Source organism: Mytilus galloprovincialis, chromosome 3, assembly GCF_965363235.1.
Source record: "Mytilus galloprovincialis chromosome 3, xbMytGall1.hap1.1, whole genome shotgun sequence".
Lineage (NCBI taxonomy): Eukaryota > Metazoa > Mollusca > Bivalvia > Mytilida > Mytilidae > Mytilus > Mytilus galloprovincialis.
Genome location: NC_134840.1, coordinates 12,292,918 through 12,307,238, shown reverse-complemented (window position 1 = coordinate 12,307,238; position 14,321 = coordinate 12,292,918). Strand labels below are relative to the sequence as shown.

The window sequence follows — 14,321 nt, the reverse complement described above, 5'->3', positions numbered from 1 at the left end:
TTCTTTGAAAGTTTCTTTGACAACATACATGCACCAAGATGTGTCGTTATGGTCTGAAAGTGAAAGTATGGTAAAAGATATAAAATCTCACATAAAATGGTCTTGTCAAAATGGCAGCATGATATGGTCAACAAGACAGGATGGCAAATCATTACTCACATAAACATGGTCATGTCAAAATCGAATATGCCCAGTTAGAAGAATGATGGAACAAGAAAAACAGTAGGTATTTTTAAGTTCTGGGCTACAACAGAATATATATATAAATCATTATTTTGACTGTTACTGGACAGGTATGTTGTATTAACTTACCTGTAAATCAAATTTGCCTAGCTCATAGTATGATGGAACAGGATAAGGACAGTATTTATCTACCAGTTCAGGACTGCCATTGAATCTATCTAGTTCATTATTTACACTATGATCTACTGGCTGCAGGAGGATCTGGGGTTTAAAGTAGGTCACAGTGCCCTTGATGAAAAATCCTGAACCTGAAATAGAGCATTCATTGTTCTAAACTAAGATTCCAAGTAGGCATGGTTATACCATATTAAAAACACTTGATTTATTTGTCGTAAATATGTGTTGTTGTTAGTTTAAATCATTGCCATGTTTTACTTTTTTGTTTTGTTTTTTTTTTAATTTGAAAACACCATAAATTATATTTTAGGACTATCATCCCTCCAGCTCGTGCCAACTGAACTATCCAATATGAAATCAACTTTGTTTTCTTCATTTCTCCACATTTTGGGATTATCAAACTTCTGACATCTGTCATAATAAAATATTCTAGTTGTACTTAATTCCTATATATCATGAGACTATCATGCCTCTAGCTCAGGTAGACTTACCTCTGTCAATATGAAATCCTCTAGTTCTACTCAATTCCTCAGAATTTACAAAACTAACATCCTTCATGTTTTCTGCAATGATATTACTGCTCACTGATGGAAATCGTAAATCTCTTCTTTCTATTGAAAAACAAATGTATATATCATTATATATTTGATGGAATACATCTTTAGTTGTGAATGTATTCTTTATAACCAATTAATACATTTTGTAGAAGAAACCACCTTTTTTCAGTTTTGAAATTACTCTTGATTGTAAAGTTATGATTATTGCTCTTTCTCAAGATTCTTGTGAAAGAGTTTTTCAGTAGTTTAATAACTTAAGATTTTGTAGGATTAACATTACATACCTCAAAGAAAAAAGATTATGGTTCAGTACATATTCTTTTATTATTTGTCATCTTGTAACTTTTAATAATCAAAGTGCTGGTTAGCACTGGGAGTAAAGGTTTTGCTTTATTTTGTGTAATGTGAACTTATATCTCAACATTGCATTGTATTAATCTTTGGAAAGCAATTAGGGTTCTATAATTGTAGTTGAGTCTTTTTTTCAGAACAGAAAGATTCATACACCATGTTCTTCTCTAATTTTTAATAAAAAAAGATGGCATTATACATACACATCATTTCTAAATTTCAATATCTGATTATAAATCTTGTGTATCATTGGTTATAGACCTACCTCTACATTCTCTATCGTCTACATCAGTACATCTTTTGAATTCGTAATCGGCTGCTGTACATTTCTTTGTACAATCTGCAAATACATATTTTATATCCTTAGTAATGTTTATTTGAGGCAAACAATTTGATATGAAAACTTTAAGAAAATGTTATTCAAAGAATAATGCTAAAACTTTTAAGAACACAATGTAATTGAATTGAATACATTATAAAATTTGTGAATTTTTCAGGACTTTATCTTGTAACCATCTAAATTCAGTTAAAGTAAAGTTTGAGAACTGATTGTCAGGTAGAATCTAAATCCAGTATCATTAAAGAATAATTTATGGTGATTATTCTAGATAGATAGCTAAAACAGCTATATCAATTTTGATGCATGGCAGGATGAAGTGAAATGTGTCATCTATGAGCACTGTACTATAAGTAGGTTACCTTTACATTCAGCATTCCCCAGAGATGTACACTGTCTGGACATGTAGGTCCCTCTTGGACATTCCTTTTTACAATCTGATGAAAGAAAAATATACAGTATTACAATCTCATTTGCTACTTACAAATATATTTGGTCTCATAGCACCACACCAGTTACTATAATGCCTTAAAAACCAACCTTAAGCAAGCTAGGTGATCATAAGATAATTCAGTGGTCTCGCTAGCCCAAATTAGAAGGGCGCCGCGCCCTGGGTGCCTTCATCCGCGCCCTTCTGCCCTGACGTCTTTTTCCAAAATTATCTTGTGCCGTTTTGGTAAAATTTTGTTTCATCGATTTCTGATCTCCAAGTTAATTACATATATGACACCTGTGTGATTGCCCCCAGGTTAATCATGTCATTACAATCAATTACAATGATAAAGACTTCAAAGGTGTTAATAACTAGGTAATTTAATTAGGACAATGTATCTTTTTGTCATACTTTTGATGAATGTGTCAACGAGTGTGTTTAGCTTGGGTCGGCATTTTCGATCTCCAAGTCACAATGGAAGAGCGTATATAAATGAAGACTTCCATGACTTTAGAATTGAATTTAAGTCATCAAAATAAAACTATGCCTTTACAGAAATGCCTTCAATCTCAACTTGTTTGCGACAAGCAGAGTTTTTAATTAACTCAAACGTGGTGGAAATTGATTTTGGAGTTACTTCCCCTGTTTTAGCTTATTACAAATTTGTGTTCTAAAAATATTATCTAGTATCAATAAAAGGAATAAATTACCAATTGAATATATAATAACATAATAATGTTACCTTAAAGATATTAACTGTCTTTGAACATATTAAAAAATATATATTGCAATTTCTACTTGATAATTATACTTTAAGCAATCCATGTTCTAAACATTGTTAAATTAGTAATGCTCTCAGTTTTCTAAATAGCTGTAATTTCTATATAGATAAAAAAAAAACAAAAAAAAAACACATATTCTTTGACAATGGGTAGAGTGAAGTTAAACTGTAAAAACATAATAAGTTGATGAAGATGTACTATATCATTCATAACTACACAAACAATGAAATAAAGACTATAGTTGAAAAGCATCTTTATTTAAAAAAAACAACATATACAGTAAAAAAAAAAAAAGAGATTCGTTAACTCGTGATACACACAGAAACGTAGACAAAAAAATTAGCAGTGCCTTTTCTTATCATAAAAAGTGCCCTGCCCTCCACTGGCACCCTGCCCCTTTTGATTTCTAGCTAGAGCACTGTAATTGATGCTACTTTTGAGCTCTCTGTTGGGTTTATCTACCGTGAGTGATAACACTGATAGTTTTAAATTATGTGTAAAAACATTTCTTTGAAGGACACAAATAGGTTGTAGTCATTGAAATAATATGTTTAAAATTCTGCAATCAAAACAAATTGTTGCTTTGTGGTTACTTAAATCTGAAGTACTTGAATTTAGATTTATACCATAGATTTTTCATGAGAGTATCCAAGAAGCACCACACACTTTGTCAAATCTCCAATCCACACAAAGTGACAATAGAAGCTGTCTATAATCTATAACCTTTAGTAAAACTTACTTAAACAGATTTTCTTCTGATTCTTCCCACATGGTAAGTCTTGATAAGTTCCTTCTCTACATGGGGCATCACAAGCTAAAACAGACAAATTCTGTGAATAAAATCTTGTCACTGATATATATTAACATTTGACTTCTCAACTATGACATTATATGTTACACTCAATTTCTGTAAATGAAATTAAACTTAATAGTTGATCATTCAGACTGGACAGGTCACGCGTGGGATATGTGAATTCCCTGATCCTAAAAGGGTCAATCCCAAAATCCTGAGCTTAAAAACACCTGATCCTGGAGTCCCCATAAAGGTCCTACCCCCCTCAATAAAGCTAATAGAAGAATCAGTAACCTATCATAACAAGTTTTGTCGTCTCTGTAATACCTCCCTGTACAGTGACATTTGTATGTCCCCATCTTATCAACAACAAATTATCAATAAAGTTAATGTAAGAATTAGTTACCTACCATAACAAGTTTTCCATCGCCTTTATACCTCCCTGTACAGTGACATTTGTACGTCCCCTTCTTATCAACAACAAACTATCAATAAAGCTAATGTAAGAATCAGTTACCTACCATAACAAGTTTTTCCATCTCCGTAATATCTCCCTGTACAATGACATTGGTAGGTCCCCTCTTTATCCATACAGTCAGCATTCTCATGACATCTATGGTGAACTGATCTACATTCATTTACATCTGAAAACATCACAAAAATAGTCATTGACATTTTAAAGGGTCACAGGATGTTGATTTTCAAAATAAATATAAGTTGAGCTCCAAGACGTATATCATTCACTAACCTCATCACAATACAAATACAATATCAGTGTTTTTTTCTGAATAGTGAAACACACATTGAGAGTGATCATAAAACTAACTAGACAAATCCCACCACTATCTAGTCTAAATATTTTCTGACAAACGCAGCGGCCATTATTTTTTTAACAGTCTTACACAATATTTACCTTGACAAACTCCAGCACTATCCAGTCTATATCCTTTCTCACAAACACAGCGGCCATTATTTTCATCACAGCCATGCTTACATTGAGATGCATCACACAGAGTAGAATTTAACTTCCACAAGTAAGGATCGACCATATCTGAAAGGAAATAAGCATAAATTTAGATAAAAAACAAAGCACCTCCAGGTTTAGTCTGTATGCATGTTGTATGTCAAACACAAGGCTGAAATACCCAGTTGAGTAGTTTGAAGACTGTTATTTGACATCAAATGAATTTTTTAGCAAGCAAAACACTTTTTAACAAGTTACAAAATGAGTAACATGAAATGTAATCAATTTTGATTGGATTAGGTATAGCTTCAGATCTTTGAATTTCTCCATTTTTTTTTATAACTGAACAAGACTTGCTATAATTTATTTCTTCTTTTGGGTAATTGCATTCTATGACTTATATCTACCAAACAAAAACATCCAATGCTTTAGTCCACAAACTATTTTACTGAATTCAATCTAAAGCTTGGCTGGTAGAAAAACATTTTGTTACTCAAAAAAACAACACAGGGATATAATTGTATTTCATGAGAAACAATATTAATATTTTATAAAGATAAGTTATATATTAAAATTTAACAAAGATAAGTAAAACAGTTATCACAGTATTCTGTAGCAACATATTTGCAATAACTTCAAAAATTATAAATTCTCAAAATCCAAATTTTTCATAAAAAAAACAATACATAACAACAATGTGTCCATATATAGTACACAGATGCCCCTATTGCACTAAATTGTTTGGTTCAGGTAGCATGTAAAAAAAAATTAGGCTGGGATTTCCAAGGTAGGCATTTTTTTCCAGCATGTACTAGTATTCCGACATTGACAGTGTTCAGGATGACCCTCTGACAATAGTTATAGCACAATGCACAAAAAATAGTGTTTTACACCTACCATAGGACTGTACATAAGCATACTGCTGATCTAATACATCTCCAGGTCGGTCTTGATTGAAATAGACTTCAATATCTTGTTGAAGAAAGTTCTTAGGGGCATACACAGTTATGTGAACCTGGGTCTGTGTTGATGGGAAAGCACTATAAACGGTTGTAGCAAGGCTCAGAATACTGAGAGAACATATAACAGCCAAGTGTAATCTGAAATCAAGAATAATAAGGCTCAGAATACTGAGAGAACATATAACAGCCAAGTGTAATCTGAAATCAAGAATAATAAGGCTCAGAATACTGAGAGAACATATATATAACAGCCAAGTGTAATCTGAAATCAAGAATAATAAGGCTCAGAATACTGAGAGAACATATAACAGCCAAGTGTAATCTGAAATCAAGAATAATAAGGCTCAGAATACTGAGAGAACATATAACAGCCAAGTGTAATCTGAAATCAAGAATAATTAGGCTCAGAATACTGAGAGAACATATAACAGCCAAGTGTAATCTGAAATCAAGAATAATTAGGCTCAGAATACTGAGAGAACATATAACAGCCAACTGTAATCTGAAATCAAGAATAATTCATCACCAAATAACAAATATCTCTAGGAATTATATGTCACAGTAAATCTCTACCGCTCATAATAAATATCTCTAGGAATTATATGTCACAGTAAATCTCTACCGCTCAACATCTAGTGGAAAATATTGCATGCATATTCAGGTTGATAAAACATTTATAAAATTACACATTCTGTTTAAAATTTAAGTTTTTAACTGGTTTTTTTTCATTTACTGAACCCTATTAACTTGGTGTAACTCAAAAAACATTACCATGAAAATGGAAATACTGTTTACATGTAAGGTTTGGTAATTTTTTTTTATCTCAAAAGCAAATTTTTATTGGTTAACATTTTAAATGCTGCCCATATTACTTTATTAAGACTTACTGTTTAGGTTTAAGTATGTGTTTTTGTTAGACTTACTGTTTAGGTTTAAGTATGGGTTTTTTTCTTCCTCCACCAACACCTCTAGAACCAGGTGTAGTCTTTAATTCTTCCTTCTCTTTAGTAGAGTTCTCCTCTTTTGATTTTAACATTGCATATTCTCCCTTTTCAGGGGACTCTTCATCATGGTCCCAGGAAAATCTGTGTGGAGGACAGTACGCTCTAGGAGGGGGCAGGGGTAATTTTCTTTGTGCTGGATGGACAGGTTTAAGTGGTGAGAATGGTGACTCATCCCCCTGGGAATAGGGAAGACTTTGTTCAGAAGAGATCCCAGAATCACGGTGAGGTGATGGAAACTGAAAGATACGATCCATGGTGTTGGTTGGAGAGATTGTCAAACCAATGTATGTTCCACCTAAAGATAAAATTATACAATTACTAATACAGTATAAAGTAGACCAGACTGTTAAGGAAAGAAGTGTTAAATCAAAATCAATACATTCTTAATAAAAAAAAATCATCAGAACTTAGTCATGAAATGAGTTTTGTGTGATCATAATGTTATGGAAATTATTGAACCTATGCATGCATATATCTACTCAACATGTGTACATTTTTTTTTATATTTGTAACAAAGCAATAAAATATAAATGATAAAATTAATTAATTCATTGATTCTTGAGCAAAAACGTCGGCACCAATTAACTTTCGTGTTTGCGCCAAAGGTTACCAATTGTAACCTTGATGAGCAATCAAAACAGATTTAAAATCTTTTATGTTTCTCCTACATACACCCACATAACTCAAATTTAAAGTCTGTAAAAGCAGGAATTAATTTTTGACACCAAACTTACTCAACATATCATCATCTACTGGTACACTAAGTCCACTTAATGCACTGAGTGGTGGTGGCCTCATTTTGGGTGATGGTAATAAAGTCCGAGGACTATACCCTGGTGGCATCTTAGCATAGGGTGGGGGACTAGGCAGAGGAAGACTAGCTTCTGACAGACCATCAAGATCGTTCTCCTTCAAAGGAGGAATTTCCACATCAAAATCAAAAGCATCATCATCAAGGTTTTCTTGGTAGGGACTAGTAGGACTGAACATTTCTCCACTACTGTACAGAGATATAGAATTGTCACTTAACACACTAAATCTTTGAGAGTTTATCGTAGAGGTTCCTGTTATATTTAATTCAGCCTTGGGAGATAGTGGTAAAGTATTATTGTAATTGTAGCCTTCCAAAACTGTTCTCTGCAGTGAACCTGAAAATAAAGTACAAATTCATTATTGGGTTGTTAATAGCCACTGTTTCCATTTCAGAGTAGGATTATCATTTACTTAAAGTCCCCAGTCAGAAGCCTATAATTCAGTGGTTGTCGTTTGTTGCTGTATAACATATATGTTTTTCTTTCATTATTTCATATATAAATTAGGCCTTTAGTTTTCTTGTTTGAGTGTATTACATTTTATCATTTCAGGGTCTTCTATAGCTGACTATGTGTTATGGGCTTTGCTAATTGTTAAAATCCATACCGTGACCTATAGTTGGTAATTTTTGTATCATTTGGTCTCTTGTGAAAAGTTGTTTTTTGGCAATCACACCATATCTTCTCTCTTTTTTTTTTAATACAACAAGTGATAAGGAATGTTATTTTGCATTCAATAATATCTGCATATTTATATGAAATATGTTTGGTTATCATTCAAATTTCAAAGAAAATGGACATCACACTTTTACACTCCATAAAATATAAATAAAACATTAAAAAAACATACAGGAATAACAATGGTTAGAGTTTCTTAACATGGTACAAGCACATGTCTTCATGCTTTTTTGTTATTTGGAGTTTTATTTTTTTCTGGCAATTCTTTGCTAATTATCTAAATCTTATACCTGTTTCTGGTTTACTTTTATGTCGTTTCTTCTTCAGGGATCCAGTAAAGGATGTAAGAGGGATGTCCATTGGATTACCCTGAACAGCATCTAATTGATCAACAGGTGTTAGTTTCTCAATGGGTGGTCCTGTTGTTGCTTTCAGTTCTATATACCCTGAGGAATCATCCAAATTGTTCTGTTCACTGATATTCATTTCTGTTGGAAGTTTAATAGGTGGAGGTTTCTTAGCTTTGGCATAAATATATGATGGTGACTTTCCTCTTTCTACATAAATAGGTGACCTTCCCCTTTCATAATGATTCGGTGTACTAGATTGTTCAAGTTGATTTTGTGTTCCAGACTGTTCATAATTAGTTGGTGTTTTTGTTTTTTCAATGGCATTTGGGGATTTAGGTCTTTCCTGTCTTATGGAGGACCTAGAATGATTTGATCGGAATGAAGCTGATCGTTCAATGTGAACTGGAGTCTTAACTAGTTCTTCTCTGGGAGAAAGTGCTGTCCTTTTTATTTCATCTCTTGTTACAGGTGATTTTGCCCTTTCAACCTGTACCAACGATTCTTTACTGTTTAATATTTTCTCCACTTTTCTATCTCTATTGGCATGATAGTCATCATGCATTGGATTAACAAATCCTCTCGGTGGAATATTATGAGCCACATATCTTGGACTACGAACATTGAGTTCGGTATCAGAATGAGCCACAGGCAATGTCTGAAGGGCCAATGGATTATATGAATACAAGTCTCTACTCTGATAGGAAGTTTGTTCACCAAAACTACGACTACTCTCCACATGTTGTTTATTTTTCCTTCCTTTCTCCTCCATACTTTGAACACTAGTTATATATGTCTTTTTTTTACCAGTTTCTTCCCCATCGGACTCATCACTAGATTCCCCTGGGTATTCCATAACTGCATCATAAGATGGGGGATCATTCAGTGAGGGATGACGTTTCCGTCTTCCATGGCGTCTCATGTGTTGTTCTCTATACAATCTTTTTGACGGAGGTTGATAACGACGTTTTATTGTCAGCTTATCATCAACCTTTTCATTGTCCTCATCACTGTCATCTTTACGGACAGGCTTTTTTTTCTGTCTTCTAATTGGCTATTACATATAAAAGTTAAAAAAAAAAAATTAAACTATATATATATGACTGCATAAAAACATATCATAAAATAGCTAAATGTACCATATAAACACTTTTTTTATTTTGTTTGATCAAAACAATTTTCAAAAATTTCAACAGATTATCATAATTGCAACTTTGAAACTTTTACACAGGTTAAATGTTTTTCTAAACTAAAACAAACTTTGTTTTTACATTAAATGGGAGACAACTCTTGTCAGCATCTTTTTTAAAAAAGAACCATTTTTGTGTAGTCATACAAACTTATTTTCTTAACATGCACAGCCTTCAAGCTGTAAATCTATGAATGATATTCTGTGATTCATGCCTCAGATTTTTTACCCTCGATAAAGTTAGTTGTTAAAAACTCCTGTAGTTGAATTGAGATCCTAGACAGTGCCAGACTCTCATGGGTAGTCATGGTTGTTAAACACAGTCATAGCAGGTTAACATATGGGGCAAATTAGTGAAAAAGTTGCTTTCTAAAAGTGTTACTAGGTATATCAGGAACTTTGGTTAGAGAGCTGTGACAGCAAATGTATTTTCTGCTAAAAAACAAGCAGAAGAAAATTTTGATAATAATTACTTTTTTTATACCAATACATTCATTCAAATACGGACTACTGTATCGACTTCATATCTGTTGATGAAGAATCTATGTTGACCTCTAGGGGCCTTTTATTTTTTGATGTTTAATTGTATTTTTTAATTTACATTAATCCTACATATCTTTTGATTCTCATGTTTTATTATTTGACTATGTTAAGCAATAAACTACTAACCATTCCATTTTCATCTTCATCTTCCTCTGGAAGATCTGGTAAATCTTTGCCATCATCTATCATACTGTCTCGTCCATGGTCAGATTGTATCAGTAACTCTCCTGCTCCTGATGACAGACATTCACTGTTTCTAGACCGAAACATCACATTCCCATGACTATAATAGTCTCGCTGGAGGTCAAGGTACTTCTTGGAACAATACCACCAGATTGCATAAGCAGAGGCCAAGATGATGACAACGCATGTTGCTATGGTTATTATTACAAATATCCATGGTAACGTTATAAATGAAGAAGATAAATTGTTTTCATACTGAAATACAAAAAAAATCATTATTCTAAAATCTTTGCACTGAAAAACAATAAACTCATTTAACTTAGACACATATCAAATGTATAAGCATAATTATTGCACTATTTTTCTAAATAGAATACTTTATATTTTCCCCATGGTTCTATTCCTGATATTTTTATTAAGTGGTTTGCATTAGTTGTTGTCTGCCATACTTGATTTGTGTTTATTGTTTTGTCATAAATTAGGCTATTGGTTATCTTGTTTGTCATAAAAACTTTTAACATTTGAACTGATCAATCACAAACAAATATTTATAAACCATGCAATGAAGTCTATATAAGGCCAGCCAAGTCATAAAGATGCTATAGACTTAGAATAGTAAACCAATAAATTATCTAACCATGCAATTGAAGTCAATTTGAATAATGGAAATGTCATATGAAAATTTAAGACCATCAATATATATTTCCATAAAAACAAACATGAATCTTTCAACTAATGTTTTATAAAAAAAAATCCTTTTGTTACCATGGTTACTGTCGGGTAAGGATAGTTACATTTTTTTCTTCAGCAACATTTTTCAAAAGTAAGACCCTAGTTATCCAGGACCATGCATATGTTATACTAAGAATTAAAAATATCGTGTGTCTCATGATCAGAATCTTTAAAACTTACCACTTGTATGAGTAGCCTCCCTTTGCTCTCTGTAACATCTGCTGTGACAGCATAAGCTTCTTCTATAGATGGTGCTGTTACATTTAACAAGACTTTGAAACCATCTGATTCTTTGAAATCAACAAAACCCTGTAAAATATAAGTAAACATAGTACTCAGTATATACAGGTAGTATAATTTTTGTAAAATAAGGAGTGGTCACCCTTTATTGGAGAAACAGATTCCATTATTGAATCTTGTGCAATTCAATATTTCTCAACTCTTTAAAGTTAAAAATTAAAATATTCTAAAAGCTTGGCAAGCCTCTCATTTAAATTTGCAAATTGAACTGTCTCTAGAGGACAAATGTTGTATCACAATTGATGCTGAGGTAGAATCTATATTTCTGTCATACACCTGTAGTATAACTTTTAGTTTGCTAATAGTTATTGCCTACTAAATTTTCTGTTGTTAGTTGTTCTACACTTGCAGAGATTCAAACTCATGCTATTGGGATATTTGAGACAACACTGCCTGCAATGTGTCCAGCACTCTAGATTCCTTGGCCACCTAGACTGAACTAAAATTCAGCTTTCAGTGGCCTAATGTTTACTTTCTTCAATAGTAATATCTAGAGTTGTAATACAGTACATGATATATAAGGTATAGAGAAATGAATTTTAAGTTTAATTCTGTGCACATAAAATAATCTTCCACTGTAACACTGTGAAGTGAACAAACATGGATGGTTAATTATCAGTTTGTCCCTGTAAGGAAAGTGTTAAATCTAAAAATTTGTCTCTTCAAAGACTTTCCTTACATATACTAGAGAAGTTTCACAAAGACTTCAAATTTATTGACTTGAAAATCAACTTATTCATTACAGTTGTCAGTGATTAATTAAACAGGTTTGACATGGAAAGTTACATAATTAGTTTCCAAATGAATGAACTGAGAAAGTGATAAAAGGAGTAATGTGACATAAGAATTTGTAACCAATGATTTAGGGCCTGAAATTGGCAAACTTTTTGTATATACAAATATCTTAAATTTCATTAAATTGGCCTATTTCCAAAAACTACATGTACTTTTAAATCAAAGACAACTTTTATGTGAATTTATGTGTTGTTTACTGTCCAGCAAATCAAGGAGCAAGATAACATATAATCATAGAATGTTATATATTGAAAGCAAGGATTCAATAAAGTATTGCATGATGTTTCACTCGCATAGAACACATGCAGTGGACACATACAGGAATATCTGCCATTTACAGCTAATTTCATAAAACTTTGGTAGGTTTGCTAATGCTCTGTTTGTATAAATGTTTATTCAAGCTTTGTAATTAAGGGGGCTTGCAGGTATAAATCATTTTTTTTTTTTAATATAGGATTTCGCTAACTTTTTATTTTGAAATAAAACAAGAATGTGTCCTCAGTACACGAATGCCCCACTCGCACTATCATTTTCTATGTTCAGTGGACCGTGAAATTGGGGTAAAATCTCTAATTTGGCATTAAAATTAGAAAGATCATATCATAGGGAACATGTGTACCAAGTTTGAAGTCGATTGGACTTCAACTTCATCAAAAACTACCTCGACCAAAAACTTTAACCTGAAGCGGGACAGACGGACGAACGAACGAACAGACGCACAGACCAGAAAACATAATGCCCCTCTACTATCATAGGTGGGGCATAATAAAAATGGGGTCACCGCTCATTTAAGCTCACAATCTGCCCAAGAAAGAAGCATACAATTTTGTAAATATCCTTTTTTTCTGTTGAACAAATAGGAGAACTAGAGGTAATATCAAATTAAAAAAAGAACTAAATTACAAAAATCGATTAAATTTTACAATTATTTAGTTTATGTACAGCTTATTTGAAAACAATAATAAACAAGAATGTGTCCACAGTACACGGATGCCCCACTCGCACTATCATTTTCTATGTTTAGTGGACCGTGAAATTAGAATAAATTCTCTAATTTGGCATTAAAATTAGAATGATCTTATCAAAGGGAACATGTATACTAAGTTTCAAGTTGATTGGACTTCTACTTTATCAAAAACTACCTTGACCAAAAACTTTAACCTGAAATTTGCACTATCATTTTCTATGTTCAGTGAACCGTAAAATTGTGGTCAAAACTCTAATTTGGCATTTAAATTAGAAAGATCATATCATAGGGCACATGTATACTAAGTTTCAAATTGATTGGACTTCAACTTCATAAAAAACTACCTTGACCAAAAACTTTAACCTGAAGCGGGACAGACGGATGAATGAACGGACAGACGGACGGACGAACGGACGCACCGACCAGAAAACATAATGCCCCTCTACTATCGTAGGTGGGGCATAAAAATATAGGTCACCAATGAGTAAAAAAAGATATTTCAATTTTAATGCCAAAAAAAATAGCCTTTTTGCACCAAAGAGAGATAATTTGGAGCTTTTTCAACGAGACAAACATTTTAAAAGACATCTGGGGGCAAACAGAAACCATTTTTTGGGTTGATTTTTGTACCATATCATAAAGCAATAATTAATAGAGTAATAAATGAAATTTATAATGAAACAAGAATGTGTCCAAAGTAAATGGATGCCCCACTCGCACTATCCTTTTCAATGTTCCATGGACCATGAAATTGGGTAATAATCAAATTTGGCATTAAAATTAGAAAGATTATACTAAAAGGGAACATATGTACTAAGTTTCAAGTTGATTGGACTTCGATTTCCTCAAAAACTACCTTGACCAAAAACTTTAACCTGAAACTCCCACTTTCATTTTCTATGTTCAGTGGACCGTGAAATTGGGGTCAAAAGTCTAATTTGGCTTTAAAATTAGAAAGATCATATCATAAGCAACAAGTGTACTAAGTTTCAAGATGATTGAACTTCAATTTCCTCAAAAACTACCTTGACCAAAAACTTTAACCTGAAACTCCCACTTTCATTTCCTATGTTCAGTGGACCGTGAAATTGGGGTCAAAAGTCTAATTTGGCTTTAAAATTAGAAAGATCATATCATAAGCAACAAGTGTACTAAGTTTCAAGTTGATTGGACCTCAGCTTCATCAAAAACTACCTTGACCAAAAACTTTAACCTGAACGGACGCGCAGACG

General features: G+C 32.6%; 1 protein-coding gene across 2 annotated transcripts in view; it reads right to left on the bottom strand.

The window, feature by feature from the left end:
* LOC143067197 (uncharacterized) overlaps positions 1–14,321 on the bottom strand; it is a 46,707-nt gene that overhangs the window by 16,777 nt on the left and 15,609 nt on the right. For both annotated transcript variants that reach the window (XM_076240292.1, XM_076240291.1), the window contains exons 3-15: positions 11,208–11,336; positions 10,239–10,550; positions 8,324–9,434; positions 7,278–7,691; positions 6,463–6,838; positions 5,475–5,677; positions 4,527–4,664; positions 4,135–4,257; positions 3,560–3,634; positions 1,968–2,042; positions 1,534–1,608; positions 852–971; positions 313–491 (exon numbers count right to left, since the gene is read on the bottom strand). In XM_076240292.1, the coding sequence (XP_076096407.1) occupies positions 313–491; positions 852–971; positions 1,534–1,608; positions 1,968–2,042; positions 3,560–3,634; positions 4,135–4,257; positions 4,527–4,664; positions 5,475–5,677; positions 6,463–6,838; positions 7,278–7,691; positions 8,324–9,434; positions 10,239–10,550; positions 11,208–11,336 (3,330 nt within the window). The remainder of the gene's footprint in view (positions 1–312; positions 492–851; positions 972–1,533; positions 1,609–1,967; positions 2,043–3,559; positions 3,635–4,134; positions 4,258–4,526; positions 4,665–5,474; positions 5,678–6,462; positions 6,839–7,277; positions 7,692–8,323; positions 9,435–10,238; positions 10,551–11,207; positions 11,337–14,321) is intronic.